The 16,177-nt window shown below is 54.7% G+C and overlaps 1 protein-coding gene across 1 annotated transcript; it reads left to right on the forward strand.

Moving 5' to 3' along the window:
• Positions 1–2,773: 2,773 nt before the first annotated feature.
• Positions 2,774–14,368, forward strand: LOC140898397 (uncharacterized). The gene is made up of 5 exons (XM_073312197.1): positions 2,774–3,035; positions 11,270–11,357; positions 11,957–12,083; positions 12,656–12,769; positions 13,085–14,368. The coding sequence occupies exons 2-5, from the start codon at positions 11,334–11,336 to the stop codon at positions 14,362–14,364; spliced, it is 1,545 nt and encodes a 514-aa protein (XP_073168298.1). The 5' UTR covers positions 2,774–3,035; positions 11,270–11,333; the 3' UTR covers positions 14,365–14,368.
• Positions 14,369–16,177: the final 1,809 nt, after the last annotated feature.

Here is a 16,177-nt window from a genome sequence, read left to right on the forward strand (position 1 = left end):
ATTAAGAAGGACAATAGAACTTTCAAGACACTAATCTCCTGCCTTCCGGAGAAGCTTCCTGGGATGCTGCTTTGACCCTGCAAGGTCAGGTGATGAGGTCACCTGGTAAGGAGTCCCGCCTTGGACACTGCTGGTACTTTTCCACTAGAAACAAGGGATTCCCGCCTTATGTAAATTCTATTTAAGGCTGGGAAGTAAGGCAATCCGGGGTCTTCTCCACTGCCTGCCTGCCCGCCCAAGAAGGAAGACTGCTAAAAACACCTGGAGAAACAAAGGAACTAAGCAGGGGAAAGCCAAGGGCTGAGTCCGGGCTGAGACAGGGGTCTAGCCTGTAAAGGGACATAACTGGACCTCTGAGCTGCAGGAACTCTGCAACCTGCCCAAAACAACATTTGGGGTGAGAAATTACTATTTGTAACGTGTTTCTTCAGTGTACTAAGCTTAGTTTAACAAATTTATGTGGGCATAAGCTTTTGTGGGCTACAACCCACTTCATCAGATGCATGGAGTGAAAATACAATAAGCAGTATATATATTACAGCGCGTGAAAAGATGGGAGTTGCCTTACCAAGTGGGAGGTCAGTGTTAATGAGGCCAATTCAATCAAGGGGGAAGTGGCCCATTCTCAATAGTTGACAAGAAGGGGTGAATGTCAACAGAGGAAAAATTACTGTTTGTAGTGACAGGTTTCAGAGTAGCAGCTGTGTTAGTCTGTATCCGCAAAAAGAAAAGGAGGACTTGTGGCACCTTAGAGACTAACCAATTTATTTGTTTGTAGTGGTAACCTAATCACCTTGAATTGGCCTCGTTAGCACTACCTACAGTAATTTTCCCTCTGTTGACATTCACCCCTCTTGTCAACTGTTGAGGACAGTCAATCCACCTGGGGAGGCATTTTTTGAGCATCTCCCCCTGACATAGCTGCCGCCACTGGTTGGGGGTGGATTAATTAGCTCTCCTGCTGGCTTAGAGCCGATACACGAGAGCAGCATTTCTCAAATGTGGCCACTGTGGCCACATGAAGCCACCTGATGCTTTTCTTGTGGCCACAGCTAGCTGGGCGGTAATTGGGGGGGGGGGAGCAGCGGCCTCCTCCCCCAGTGTCACCAGCAGGCATTGGGTCCTGTCCCCTTCTGGAGCCACAAACGCTGGAGGAGCAGGCATCCAGTGTGTGTTCCCACCTTGCCGTGGGTGGTGGGGCTTGCGTTTCCCGCCTCAGCCCTGGTAGCGGCTGGCAGGCTCCAGCCCTGGCGCTTCGGTCTCCAGCCCTGACCCAAGACTCAAGGCCCCGCCCATTGCCCCAGCCCCCACGGCCTCCTCTGGCCCTGGATTCCAGCTGTGCAGCAGGCTCCAGATCTCTGCTGCAGACTCTGGGCCCCGGGCTCACCACCCCTCCCATCGCCACTGGCCCCCGCTGCCGCCCTACCCACCTGCCACCTCCCATCCAGGGCTTAATTTCTCTCCCAGCTTGCTGAGTTTGAGTAAGTCTGCTTGCAAAGTGATATTTGTAGTTTGTGAATCACTTTTCGCTGCCTCCCAGCTCGCTAGCAAGTCTCCTGCTTTGAGGCATGATATTAACAAACGTACAAACATCACTTTTCACAGCAGCAGACTTACTCACTAGCAAGTCTTCTAAAAATAACACAACCAAAAAAAGCAAAAGAAACAATAATTAAAAAATAAAAAGACAAGAATATGCAAAGCACCTTATTGGTGTTTCTATTCTGTGTAGGTGCAGTAAAGAATACAGAGAACTGTACATTCTTATTATTGAGTCTGAAAAAAAATTATGTAAATAAATTACAATGATTTGGACATGGATATGTGCATATTTCTTTGTTTTTCCTAAAGTTAATTAAGTATTTTAGGAAATATTATCAGAGTGGCCACCAGAGGGAACCCCTGCACTAGAGAGCTCACAGTGGTGCAGCTGTATCAGCAGCCATAACCTAAGAGTGCTGTCTAATCTCTTGGTCTCTTTTTGGCGAGCAAAATGAGGCCCTGCACTTAACTCGGTGGCACTGGTCTGTTTCGATGGCTGCATCTGTTCAATTCCAATATTTCAGGGGATTCTCTCCGGGGCCATCAGGAGAAGGCGGATGATTTTGCTGACAATTGGGAAAAGAGGAGGGGGAAATAGGGGACACTCCTGAGCGGGCAGAGCACCAGTCCCTGACCCAGAGCAACAGGAGCTTCGCTGCTGACATCCAGGTGCCCGATGGGGAGCTGCAGTCAGTGCCCACAGGGGGGAGCCAGCCAGGACATGGGCAGAGGGGATCCCTGAGAGGGGGAAGACAGGAGGGGAGTTTAAATAGAGCCCAGGGGTGGGTTCATCTGGACCTACAGGTAACCAGAGGAACCCAGGGGCAAAGCTCTGACAGCTCCATGACCCGAGCGAGGGGATCCGAGCTGGAAGCCCAGGGCTGGTCGCCAGTGAGCCTGGTGTGGAGAGACGAGACCAGCTCTGACCACCTGCTCCCTGTGCCAGTCTGTTACCAGAGCGGATCACACACAGAGTGTCCCCGGCTCCCGTCACCCCTGGATCCTCTGGAACAACCTGGAGTCTCCCTAGAAACCCCCCTTCTCCCCCGCCCCGGGCTCTGCTCGTCTCCTTTCTGTCCCCGCAGTGATCCTGTGGCTTCGAGGGAGGACGCCTGCATAGGGCTGGGAGAAGCTGCAGGAGCCCTGGGGAAGTGGGGCCCCAGGGGGCAGGATCTGGGGCAGGCGGCTGCAGCGCGGTGGGTTGATCGCTAGGACCCAGGAGCGGCTGGGTGGCAACAATGGCCGGGCTCCTTGTGTCCCGGCCCCAGGAAGTGACTCGCAGCCGCTGCGGGGACTCTGGCTCCCGGCGAGATCCCCGCGGCCCGGCGGCTGGTGCTGGGAGCCCGGAGCCCGGGCTGCAGCCGGGAGAGGGGAACCTCCAGCCGGGCCCTGCCCGCTGCTCCCCGGGAGCCTCTCCCAGGGCAGAGCCCCCAGCCCGGCCAGGGCCCCTTCCCGGCCCGGCCCCTGCCCCGGGGGCCCCGCTCGGAGGGAAGGTAAGAGAGACCCGCCCCCCCCGGGCTGCAGGGGGCGGGTTTGGCCCCGGGCTGCTCCCCGCGGAGCCGGCTGCGATTCCCTGCCCCGGGAAAGCTGCCGCAGCCCCCGGTGTGCGCGGGGCGGGGGGAGCCCGGCCGGGCGGGGCTGGGGCTGGGGCAGACACACGGGGGGTGCCGCCGTCCGCTGCCCCCACCATCTGCTGCTTTGCAGCTGGTGCAGGGGCTCGTGTGAAGGGTGCCGCTCACTCACCTCTCCTGCATGGGAGGCCAAGGGGTCTCTGCTGGCCGTAGGGGGAAGGGGGGCAAAGGAGTCAAATGTGGGGGAGAGAATCCGTGCAGGGGCAAACTGATGTGCAGGAGGGTCAAAGCGCTGGAGGTAGGGGAAGGAGACGGGGTAGGAACCAGGGTTAAGAACAGGAGGACTTGTGGCACCTTAGAGACTAACCAATTTATTTGAGCATGAGCTTTCCTGAGCTACAGCTCACTTCATCGGATGCATACTGTGGAAAGTGTAGAAGATATTTTTATACACACAAAGCATGAAAAAATGGTTGTTTACCACTACAAAAGGTTTTCTCTCCCCCCACCCCACTCTCCTGTTGGTAATAGTTTATCTAAAGTGATCACTCTCCTTACAATGTGTATGATAATCAAGGTGGGCCATTTCCAGCACAAATCCAGGGTTTAACAAGAACGTGGGGGGGGGGGGGTAGGAAAAAACAAGGGGAAATAGGTTACCTTGCATAATGACTTAGCCACTCCCAGTTTCTGTTCAAGCCTAAGTTAATTGTATCCAATTTGCAAATGAAATCCAATTCTGCAGTCTCTGGCTGGAGTCTGGTTTTGAAGTTTTTCTGTTGTAATATCGCAACTTTCATGTCTGTAATCGCGTGATCAGAGAGATTGAAGTGTTCTCCGACTGGTTTATGAATGTTATAATGCTTGACTCTGAAACCTGTCATTATGCAAGGGTTAAGAATGTGGCTAAGGCCCGGCCAGACAGTATCAGTGGGGAAACCCCAGGGTGTAGAGGGGTTAAAAGCGACAGCCATGGGGATGAGCAATCTGCAGTGGTTGCAGAAAAGGATGTTGGGGTATAAAGGGGCTCCCCTCCCCCTTGGGGGATGCTACATCTCAGCACCCGCTCCCAGGGCTGGGTTCTCACACAGTTGCATCCCAAGGCCCAGAGGCATGGAGCTGCTCAAGGAGACCTGATTCTGTACAATATTTCACAGCCTCCCTCCCCTCCCAACGTTTTAGTGTTTAAAATAATCCCTGATCAGTTGCTAGCTCTGCATAATGCCTCATAGGTGCAGCAAGGTGCCTGGTCTGCCTAGGGATCCATGAATGGGAACCCTTCTGCTGGCGTCTAAATGGGCTGGGATGTAGGAGACCCAGGTTCAATGCCCCCCTCAAGCAGAGGAGGAAAGCAGGTTTGAATAGGGGTCTCCCACATCCCAGATGAGTGCTGAAAGATAGAAGGTGGGACAGCAACACGGGGGGAGGTGGAAGGGGGCTGAAGAGGGCAGGGAGTGTAAGTAAGGGGGGATTGACAGGGGAACAGAGACGTGTGAGGCTGGGGGCAGTAGGGGGATGCAGGGGGCAGGAGGGTATGGTGGCAGGGGGTAGTGGTTGCACTGAAGGGAGGATGGGGTGATGCCGGGGAATGGGGGGGATTAAGGGGCTGAAGGGAACAAGGCTGGAATAGAGGGAAGATGTGAGGGGGGGTCACTGTGAGGGACAGGAGGATGTGGGGAGGGGAGGCTGTGAGGAGACTGGCTGGGGAAGGGAGAGCCAGGGGGCAGGGATAAGGCGGAAGGGTGGAGAGCGATACAAGGCAGCTTCCCCGCCCGATGGGGTAAGGGAGGTTGAGGGGGCTGCCCTGCCCAGCGGCCAGTGGGGATTTGTTCCCCTACAAATGGTCAAACCAGCAGTGGGGGGTGGGCGGGGTGACCATCCGTCCTGAATTGGGCAGGACAGTCTTGTAATCCAGAGTTCAAGTCCCGGTCCTGGGCTGAAGGACTCCCGGACACCATTTGTCCTGGATTCCCTGCGGCATGGCTCGGTGCCTGCCCGAGGTCCAGGGGCAGCGCCAGCCTGTTCCCCGGGGTGGGGCTGAGGTGGGTCTTAGCCCCCCTTCATGATGAGGCCCCACCCCCTGCTTCTCCTCTTTTCCCCAAGGCTCTGCCACCCGGCCAGGCCAGAAGCTAGATCCAGGCCATAATAAGAGCCGCCCAGGCTGCATTAGGGAGCCCCAGACCCTCCACCCGCCCTGGGTGGCGCACCCTGAGGCGGTGGGCACACATGCCATGGCTGCTCTTGAATACCCCAGCCCCCTGCCCAGGGAAGGTGGAGGGTCCGGGGCTCCCTGGGCAGCTCTTATCACAACCTAGCTTCTGGCCTGGGCAGGGCCTCAGGAGAAGGAGCAGCAGGGATAGGAGGATAGGATAGCAGCCTCAAGGGATAGGAGGGGCGGGGCCATGGAGGGGGCGGGGCTCCTACATGTGTCCCGCTTTTGCCCTTTGAAAGGTGGTCAGCCTAGGGATACAGGTAGGGGGTGGGCAGGAGACTTCCCCCGAAGGGCTGAGAATTTACGAGGCAAATGTCCACTGAGAACTCCTCCCTCGCTCCGCACACAGCCTGCTCCCCATTTCATATTTGTGTTTAAAGAAGGTCTCCTTATTGGGGGGGGTCTGACTCCTGGGTTGACAGCACTGAACAGGGGCTGGTCTGATTTCTGTGCAGGATTCGGTGTCCAACCAGAGTCGCTGCAAGCAGTGGAATTGCGGTTTGGTTTGGGTTCAGTGGCAGTCGGTGTGTTCGGTTCTAGTTCAAGACACCCCAAAATGGTTCTGTTACCAGTTAGTGCCCTAGAAGGGGGAAAGGGGGTTGGGAGTGATCCCTGTGGCTTGCTTCAGTGGGGAACTGAATTTGGGGCCTGGGGCCTGCCTCAGGTGGGGCAATTGGAGGGAGGAGCTGCCCTAAGGGGTGGGGATGGGTGAGAGGAGGCCTGTCCAAGGGGAAGAAGAAATGAGCAGCCTTTTCCCTTGCGCTTGAAGAGTTAATGTTAACTCCTGGGACAGGGAGCCCCCACTTCTCTCCCCCCTCCCTCCCTGCTCTTCTCCTTCTCTTTTTCTGCTGGGACAGGCTGTTCTGGTAGCAACCACATGCCTGGGTTGTCTTGTTTTATGATGAGTGAGATCAGAGTAGGTTTTATTTTATTTTGTCAAATATCAAGCTGAAAAATTGCTGAAACTTTATTTTAACTGGAAGCCATTTTTCCCTGAGTTCGATTCAGGCTCATTGAGGAAGAGGGGAAAATGATGGTTTGAGTCTGGTTCCAGTTCAGTTAAGCATATCTGTTCAAGCTGGTTCTCTGGTTCTGTTCTGGTGTGAGTCCAGGTGGGCAAATGAAATCTGCAGCTGCTGAACTGTCCTCATAAGGGGGTCTGCGGGGCTGGCTATTGCTATGGAAGAGGAGGTTGGTGTCTGTCTCTGTGTGCTCATGATTAAGGCTGCGAGTTTGTCATGGACTTCATGGATTCCGTGACTTTCCATGACTTCTGCAGTGGCCGGTGCAGCTGGCTCCAGGGATGCCCAGCAGCTCAGGTCCCTGGGCCAGTCTCACCAGCCACTGCTGGGGCAGTCGTCAAGGGCCAGCACCCCTGCCCCCAACAATAGCAGGAGGAGTTTATGTGTGGGAGGGGGCTCAAGGCTAGGGGTTGGGGTATGGGAGAGGGCTTTGGGAGACGCTTACCTACTGGAGGCTCCCCGGAAGTGGCAATCGGTCCCTCCCAGGATATCAGCTGTGAGACCCTGTTGGGGAGTGACTGTGTCTCTTTGGGACAGGATCCAGGCCCTGCTCCTGTAACTGCCAAGGGTTTGAATTTGAATCCAGGGAGCCAATCGGTGGAGAGGGAAATGGTCAGTGAAAATGCAGATGACCTGGCTGGCAGCGGGGAGGAGCTGCTAGGCTCAGGCTACCTGCATGCCTGTAACCAGACCCCTGGGGCTGGGTGGGACAGAGAGATGCTTCCCGCCCCCTTGCACACCAGAGAGGGGGCTCACACTGGCTCTGATGCAGTGAGGAAAGCAGCAAGCTCGTTGCCTACCCGCACTGGGACAGCAAGGGCAGTGCTGAGCACAGTGGGAGCTGAGACCCCAGCTGAGTGGGGGGAGACACAGGCAGGGCAGGGTATCTGTTGGGAGTGGCAAGGTGCTTGGTAAGGAAAGTTTGGATGAGCCTAGGCAGCCTTGTGAGCTGATGGCTTTGTCTAGTCAGCAGTGTGGGAAGGCGAGGAGAGTGGAAGATGAGTGTCCCTGGACCTTACCTGTTACCTGCGTGGAGAAGTGTGACAGTGAAGGAAACGTGCCTGTGTCTGTCAGGGGTATTGACTTGCCTATGGAGGGAGCTACCCTGATCTCCAAGCAGTTGTCTGTGACCAGCCTTGTGTGCTGGGACAAGGGGAATGAGATCTCAAGCTGTGTGTCTGGTAAAGGAGAATGTGTGACCGGCTCTTCTTTGTCTGTGGAGCAGACAGAAGGGGCCTTTCGGCCTGTGATGGTTGAGAATAGTGCAGTTGTCTCAGAGTTGGTTCTGGATTCAACTAAAGCCCAGGAAGGGAATGCTCCTAAGTTTATGTCTGCTAGGGAGAATGGCCCTGTAACTAGGTCGCAGCCAGTTAGTGTCTGTGCAAAATCCCAGAGCCCAGACTATTCTGATGCTTGTATTTTGCCTGTTGCTAGTGTGTTGTTGGGAAAGGGTGTAGCAACTCTGTCTAATCAGAGTGAGATCCTAGCCAGGGCACAAGGAAAGCAGAAAGGTGATTTGATCGTGTTACCTACTGAGGGTGTGGAAACCTGTAGCAAGTAGGAGAAGATTCCTGAACTTGTGTGTGGCAAAGGGAAGGAGAATGCTTCCAACCTTTTATCTAGGAAATCTGTAAGTTTGCCTGAAGGGGGATTGTGTAGGAATCCGCCTGATGCACCAGAGGTAATTCTGGATGTAAGTGAGACCCAGAAAGAGTCTGTTGTTGCTTAGGAAAGAGTTCCTCGAGAGCAAGCACTAGGTGAAGAGGGTAAGAGCAGAATTTCTGTGAGAGGTGAATTGTTGCATAGAAAAGCCCTACGGAAAGGAATCCTCATGGTAGTCTTTGCAAGCAGTTTACTGCAGCTGAAGGGTGTGAAAGTGATTTAATCAAGAAAATTTCAGTTCCTAACAGCCAGAAATTTTCTGTTGTGAATGGATCCACTGACTGTCCTGTTGAAAGATCCAGTGTGGATAGCTTTGAGAAGGTCTCAGATGAAGTGAAAGCTGTTAAGAAAGTTAAACAGTCCTATAACCCAGTGGCTGTGTTTGGCCAGCTTGTTGGGGAGACAAGGTTGTTGAGAAAGGGATGTCTCCATGCTAGTTCTATCAGTGAACAGTATGTGGCCCAGGTCAAGATGGGGGCTCTTAACCAAGAGAGCCCGAATGGCAGTCCTCCACACTGGAGCGCTGGGAGAAAACCCGATCCCAGTTTGACCCCCGGGGGTTTTGGGGTGGCAAAAGGGCATGGGCCGCATAAACCTTCCCACATGCGGCATACAAGTGCTATCGACCACCCCCGACCTAAGGGAGGGCATGAAACTGGAAGGGCGTAAAACTGGAAGGGCCTGGTGTAATTCCCACCAAGGAATGGGAGAGATGCTGGGGCATCCATGGGAACGTAGGTGGCTTCGAACTTCCCTAGGTCACCGGCTAAAGTGACCCCACTCAGTTCGATCTCGAAGGGGGGAGAGATGTGACGAAGTGGGACTGTTCTTAATGTTTCCTCTGAATAGTGTGGGGGTGCCTCAGTTTCCCCTATGCAGTTCTTAAGTATCTAGGTGGTGGGATAAGGGTGTATGATCAGTGCAGAGCCCTAGAGGGCAGGTGTGTGCAGGGATCTGGACACAGAGAATGTCTGACACCCTGTTTCCTGGCAACTGATGGCCTGGGCCCTCCCCCCCTGCCAGGTGAGAGCTAAAGGGTTGGAGAACAAAGGAATCTGGTGATCTCCTGGCTCGGGAAAGGGACAAAACCCAGAGGAGGAGGGGCTGGAGAGAGTTTCAGTTTGGGGCTGGCTGGAGACATGGAGTGAAGGGCAGACGTGGTTGTCTGGCTCACTGACCCCCAAAATGGACCCGGCTGAGGGGTCCTGTTCTCTGCACCTACAAGCTCTGTGTTAGACCGTGTTCCTGTCGTCTAATAAACCTTCTGTTTTACTGGCTGGCTGAGAGTCGCGTCTGACTGCGGAGTTGGGGTGCAGGACCCTCTGTCTTCCCCAGGACCCCGCCTGGGCGGACTCGCTGTGGGAAGCGCAGGGAGGGGCAGAGGAGGCTGAATGCTCCGAGGTCAGACCCAGGAAGGTGGAAGCTGTGTGAGCTGCGTGTCCTGCAGACAGGCTGCTCCCAGAGAAAAGACCTCACCAGAGTCCTGCCTGGCTTCGTAGGGAGCAGTTCCAGAGCATCGCCCGGGGACTCCGTGACAGAGGGGGCTCAAGGCTAGGGGTTGGGGCATGGGAGAGGGCTTTGGGTGACGCTTACCTACTGGGGGCTCCCCGGAAGTGGCAACAGGTCCCTTCCTTGGCTTCTAGCTCCACATGCAGCCTCCACCTGCAGGCACCGCCTCCGCATATCCCATAGGCTGCAGGTCACAGCCAGTGGGACCTACGGGGCTGGCAGTTCATGGAGCTAGGAGCTTAGGGAGGGACATGTCCTGGGGCACGGGAACACTTTGAATAGTGGGGGTAGTGAAAGCCAGTGCCTGTACCCATGTCTGTCCCCCCCCAGCTGGCAGCCAGGGCACAGGGGGGCCGGGGTGAAGGGCTGGGACCCAGGACTGGGACTTGGAGAGCACAATGGGCTGGGACCCAGCCGGTGAGGTGGGCCAGCTCCCAGGCACGGGAGGCTGGCAGCGGAGTCCCGGTTAAAACCTGCATCACCTGCACCCCTAATTTTGCGCTTATGGACATGTTGTGAGAAGCCAGGTAGGGAGCCTGCCAGCCCCTGCCCTCCCCTGTACCAGCGGGGGTCAGAGGCTGCTCCCACCAGAGCACCCATCCCAGAACACTGTCCCCCCAGCACCCGCGGTGCCCTCTGGGCCACCCCCCCCAGCACCCGCAGCCCCCCCAGAAGCACCTGAGGTACTCCCAAGAGTTAGTCAGGGGTACAGTACAAGTCATGGACAGGTCACAGGCCGTGAAGTTTACAGCCTGTGACCTGTCCCTGAGTTTTACTAAAAATACCCATGACTCTAAGGGAGCCTTGCCCATTATATTAGCGCCCGGGAGTTAATTGAGCTTCCTGGGTCAGCTGATGTTGCCTCCTGCATTGTGATCTGGAGCTCAGACTGAGCAGCTGCTGCTCCCACAGTGGGGTCTGTGCCAGGGAGAGACCTTCATTAATCCCCCTCTGTGTCCAGCCCAGGGGGGACTTTCTCTGTGCCTGGAACCAGCCCCTGAGCCCGAGCCTGCAGAGGATGCGGAGAGACCCAGGGGACAGGGCTGGGGCCAGGCAGGAAAGTGACTCTGCACAAAGGGCCCCTTTCAGTGAGTTTGCTGGTGAGTTTGTACCGAATGGGGAGGGGGCTCCCTGTGTGTCTGCGGGTCCCAGAGCTGCTGCTCTCAGTGACACAGCCAGGCTCACACTGGAGAGCGAGCGCCCCTGGGAACGGGAGAGTCCCCAGTTCTCCCAGGCAGAGGCGGGAGGGACGGAGACCGGAAGGGGAATGGTGAGACCGAAAGCGGCAGCAGGAGCCAGAAGTGGGGAGGGAGGATCCCAGCTCCCAGGCCTGCCTGGATCCATTCCCTGCGTCACCCCTGGGCAGCCTGACTCTCCTGGGAACAAGGGGAGGAGCTGACAGAGGAAAAGCCAGGTTCTGCCACCAGTCAAGTCACTGTGCTGCTGGGGGGGACACACTGGCCTCGGGGCCAATGTCAGGGGGGAATCACCCAAAGTGGCTCCTTTGATTCTGCTCTTTTCTAGCATTTGTCTCAGAGACTCTGCCCTGGGGGGGTTTAAAAGTGTCTCCGGAGGTTCAGTGCTGGAGGGAGGGGCTGGGTCTGTGTTGTAATAAAGTGACTGAGGGTTTTCCCAGGGTGGCAGAGCCCAGAGCATCTGTCTGCAGGGAGGGAGCCTGGGGGGAATCGGGGTGTGAAATGGACTCAAGCCCCTTCTGAAACCTCCCCCCGTCACCCCTCTCGCCCTGACAGGCTGAGGAATCACGTCCACGTTTCACTCCAGATCCTCCCGTCTTCCAGGGGACAGGGACGGGAAATGGCTGTGATGGAGCCAGCTCAGGTAGGGGATTTTCAGGGAGCTGCAGGGGGGAGTTGCTGTAGAGGGGGAGGGGGAGGGGCAGGAAACACATAGGGGGAGGTGGGGAGGGGCCAGGGTGTGATAAACCTGCTGGGGCACGTTCAACTTGGAGCCTGATTTTCTGAACAGGCCCATTGAGGGGGAGGGGGAAACATTCCCCCATTTCTGAACCAGGAAACACCCCCCTGGGCAGGGCTGGGAAAACTGACCAGACTCCCAGTGCTGGAGCCTGACCCCACTGGCCAGGGGCTGCTGTGAAGTACGAAGGGAAGCTGTCGGGATTCCTGTCCCTGTCCCTGTCCCCGGCTCAGAGCTCTGCTTCCCGTCTCAGCCTGTGGCTGGCAGGCGAGTGGGAAATGAGAAGACCCTGCCCTGCTCCGTGTGCTGGGGGGGCGGGGGGGGGGGGGGACAAGGAGCTCTCACCTTCTCCCCACCCCCTGAAGCCTCCTGGCTGCTGGGGGGGGGGGGGATTCTGCTCCTCCAGCCCTCCCAGAGCTTCCATTTTATTGACCTTTCTCCCATGAACAGTGAGATTGTGGCTGGGGCAGCAGGTGCTGAGTGGGGGACTCTTGTTGTTTCAGATGCTGGTGACCTTCGAGGAGGTGGCTGTGTATTTCACCCAGGGGCAGGGGGCTCTGCTGGACCCCGCTCAGAGAGCCCTCTACAGGAACGTCATGCAGGAGAACTACGAGATGGTGACCTCACTGGGTAAGCGACACCCGTCCCTTTGGTTATTGGAAGCCATGGGGTCTGCGTTTCTGAATCTGTTTTTTCCACGGTCACATAGTCCCCAGCTCCAGTGTGGGAGAGAGACTTTCATCTCCATACCCCCTCCTATGGGATTGGGGAGTCATAAACCCAGTGCACATGCTGATTCATCCCCATCCCTCCAACTTTCAAGGGGGCAGAAGCATTGTATTATCCTGTCTGGTTTAACTCTCACTCTCACACAGAATCCCAGTTCCCCTCCTTTCCTGGGACTAGCTCCAGCCATGGGGAGGGCTCTGGAGATTTCACCATATGCAGGGTTTAACTCCTGAGCTGAGTCTGCCTCAGCAAGTCCCCCCAAGTGCACAGATTCTGGAAAGCCCTTGGGATGGCTTGACAACCATCACCTCCAAACTGCTCCCCCCAGATATTTGCCTCTCCCAAGGGGGCTCAGGGACCACGTCCCCCCAGCACAGCATGGAGTCTGGTTAAACTCAGGAATGTTCTTTGTGACAAATATTCCTCCAATATCTGATGCGCCCTGACCTTGCCTGATTTCACCCCCTGCGCAGGATTCCCCATTCCCAAACCTGAGCTGATCACCCGGCTGGAACGAGGGGAAGAGCTGTGGGTCCCGGATCTCCAGGTCGCCAAGGAAAGGGAGAGCCCGAGAGGCACCCGCACAGGTGAGGAGTTGGTGAGACTGACACGAAAACCATCTGAAGGAAAAAGCTGAGACTCCCAAAAATGTACTGTGAGGTCTTCCTCATCTCCCACAGGTCAGGCTGTAGTCAGATTTCACTTACCGTCTCCCACCCACCTTATTAGCTGTCAGGAGTTTCCTTCCTGATTTTACTTCCCAGTGAGTGTTTGGATGGGGATGTGGAGAAAGAATCCAATTTCTCAGTCTCCCTACCTTTAGTCTGTTGAGTTTTCCCTCTTTGCTATTCCCCTTTCTCCCCTGCACAGGCATTGACTCCTGTCTGGATTCTTTCTCCCAGCAGACGGTGAGAGAGTGAGTGTGAATGAGGAGGACAACCAACAGCAGGAAGTTCCTGGGGAAGTGGAACCATGGGGGATCTTTCTGAGAAGAGCTGAAGGGAATTTTTCCCAGTGCTTGGAACAGGGAGAAGCCTGGGGAAATTGGGGCACGTCAGAAAAACAGCTGGGAAAAGTGACAAAAGTGGATGAATCCATTCATTGTGGGGCAGGATGCAAGGATCCTGAGGAAACCACAGTCCAGCAGACAAGTCACAAGGAAGAGAAACCCTGTAAATGTCCCAATATTGAGACTAGATCTCATATGAGTACAAACCTTATTTCTCATTGGAGAAACCATGCCGGAGAGAGACCCTATATATGTCTTGATTGTGGAAAATGTTTCAATCAGAAGTCAACGCTTGTTAGGCATCAGACAGTCCACACAGGAGAAAAACTCCATAAATGCTCGGACTGTGGGAAAAGCTTCAATAGATGCTCATACCTCGCAATACATCAGAGAATCCACACGGGATTCAGACCCTATAAATGCCTTGAATGTGGGAAGTGTTTCAGTTGGAAGTCAAGCCTTATTACACATCAGAGAACCCATACAGGAGAGAAGCCCCATAAATGCTTGGACTGTGGGAAAAGTTTCATGCACAGATCTGACCTTATTAGACATCAGAAAACCCACACAAGAGAGAAACCCCATAAGTGCTTGGACTGTGGGAAAACGTTCACACAGAGATCAACCCTTGTTGCACATCAGAGAATCCACACAGGAGAAAAACCCTTTAAATGTTTGGACTGTGGGAAATGCTTCAGCCAGAGTTCATATCTTACTTCACATCAGCAAATCCACACAGGAGAGAGAACCTATAAATGCCTCGACTGTGGGAAATGTTTCAATTGGCAGTCATCATTTATTACACATCAGAAGATCCATAGAGGAGAGAAACCCCATAAATGTTTGGACTGTGGGAAAAGCTTCAGTAGCAGCTCAGACCTCGCTAAGCATCACAGAACCCACACGGGAGAGAGACCCTACAAATGCTTGAACTGTGGGAAAAGTTTCAATAACAACTCAAACCTTCGTAAACATGGGAAAATCCACACTGGTGAGAGACCTTATAAATGCTTCGATTGTGGGAAATGTTTCATTTGGAAGTCAAACCTTACCAGACATCAGGGAGCTCACACAAGAGACAGGTCCCATACCTGCTTGGAGTGTGGGAAAAGTTTCATCCAGAGATTGGACCTTACGCAACATCAGACAATGCACAAGAGACAGGAAACATAAATGCTTGGATTGTGGAAAAAGTTACATTAAGAGAGCAAACCGTATTACACATCAGAGAACCCACACAGGAGAAAATCCCCATACGTGCGTGGACTACCTAGGGCCATTCACCCGTGTGGCTTCTCCGATGTTCAGTAAGGTTTGAGCTCTACCTGAAGCTTTTTCAGTAAGAGCTCAAACCTTACTGAGCATTGGAGAAGCCACATGGGTGAGCGGCCCTAAAAATAGCTTGGCTGCAGGAAAAGATTCAAATTGACTTCACGCTTCAGTGACCCACACAACAGAAAGACCTGGAATGTGGGGGAAGGTTCATTTGGTGCTCTCGGAGTATCAGGCATCCGCAAATCCGCACAGGGAAGAAACCTCTGAGATGTTCTCAGTGTGGAAAATGCTCCAAGTGGAGCTAACACCATTTAGGACATCAGAGACTCCTCCACACAGCAGGGAAATTCTCTGAATGCCCTGACTGGGGCCATCCATGGTCACAAACCCATTTCCTCATTTTCCGTACACATCAGGGGCATTCGGCTCCCAAGGATGCATCTGCCCCCTGCTGGGGTGAGGATCCAGCAGCAGCCAAGCTTCAGCTGCTCAGTGACCCTCTGGCTCTGCCTGGTCCAAGCAGACCCCAGGAGAGGAAGAGAAGCCCTCATCAGCCCCTTCTCCCTGCTGCAGGCCTGGCTGCTGAGCTGATGGGCTACAGGTTGGAGAAGGGAGAGAGAAAAACTCCTCCAGCTGCTCCCTCTGCCTGGCAGAAGTTCCCCCCCACATCTCTCTTCCCCTCCCAGTCGGGATCCCCCTGCCATGGAGATGAGAAGAAGGATACTTGGGCCAGGCCCCACCTTCACTCTAGAACCCTGTCCCCACCCCACATTTTCCACCAGCCCCTGGGCTGGGCTCCCCCACTGACCTGGAACTGTTCTCTGCAGGGGGAGTGTCCCTGAGAGCTGGTAACTCCTCCCCTCCCCAAATGCCCCAGGGTGCTGGGCTCTGGGGGATCAAATATTTAGGGACTAGGCCAATGGGTTATGGGGAGGACACTGGGGATGGAATGGTTGGGGCTGGTGGAGCTGGGAAGCAGGAGGAGCTGGGTGCTGGGGCTATTGAGTGTTTGGGGATGATGGGATAAGAGGCGAGGGAGAGCACAGGGGTAGAGAGGTGCTGCCTCTCCTCACTCACCCCCTCTGCCCCTACTCCCTGCCCCCGCTGCATTCAGACAGCACCACTGAGAGGGGCTGATTCCCACAGGGCCTTTTGTTGGAAGCTTGGATTTCCCACCTCTGCCTCGCAGCGTCAGCGTCCAAGGGTCTGTCTATGTTTGGGATTAGCTAGCACATCTCTGAAACTCGACCAGATTGCCAAGTCCAGACTGACCCTGACCATTGAATTTATTCTGATCTTGTGACAGTCTGTACCCCTATGTTCACCCCTTTTACAAGACTATGATAAATTGTATACAAAGCCTGCCACATGAGGTATCATTTGAAAACTGATAATATGCTGATCATTATTGTCCAGTTAGAATATGTGTGGCAGTATGGTATGTAAAGTTTTAAGATTCTACTAAGGGCAGCCGCAAAACAGTTCCTCAGAGATAAAAGTTGGTGGCCATTGTTTGGCAGGAACCAGGGTGTGATTGAGAAATCTACATTTTCACAAAGAAACAACTTGACATTCCCATCCACACAGACTTTGTCTCCCGAACCTCAGCCAGGTCAAAGGAGAAAGAGAACTATAAGAAAGAGGACCAGACGTCCCCAAATATTCCTCCCTTTCTCTCTACCCACGGCAGCCACAACACCTGAAGAACAAA

The sequence above is a fragment of the Lepidochelys kempii genome, chromosome 14 (genome assembly GCF_965140265.1).
Source record: "Lepidochelys kempii isolate rLepKem1 chromosome 14, rLepKem1.hap2, whole genome shotgun sequence".
Classification (NCBI taxonomy): Eukaryota; Metazoa; Chordata; order Testudines; family Cheloniidae; genus Lepidochelys; species Lepidochelys kempii.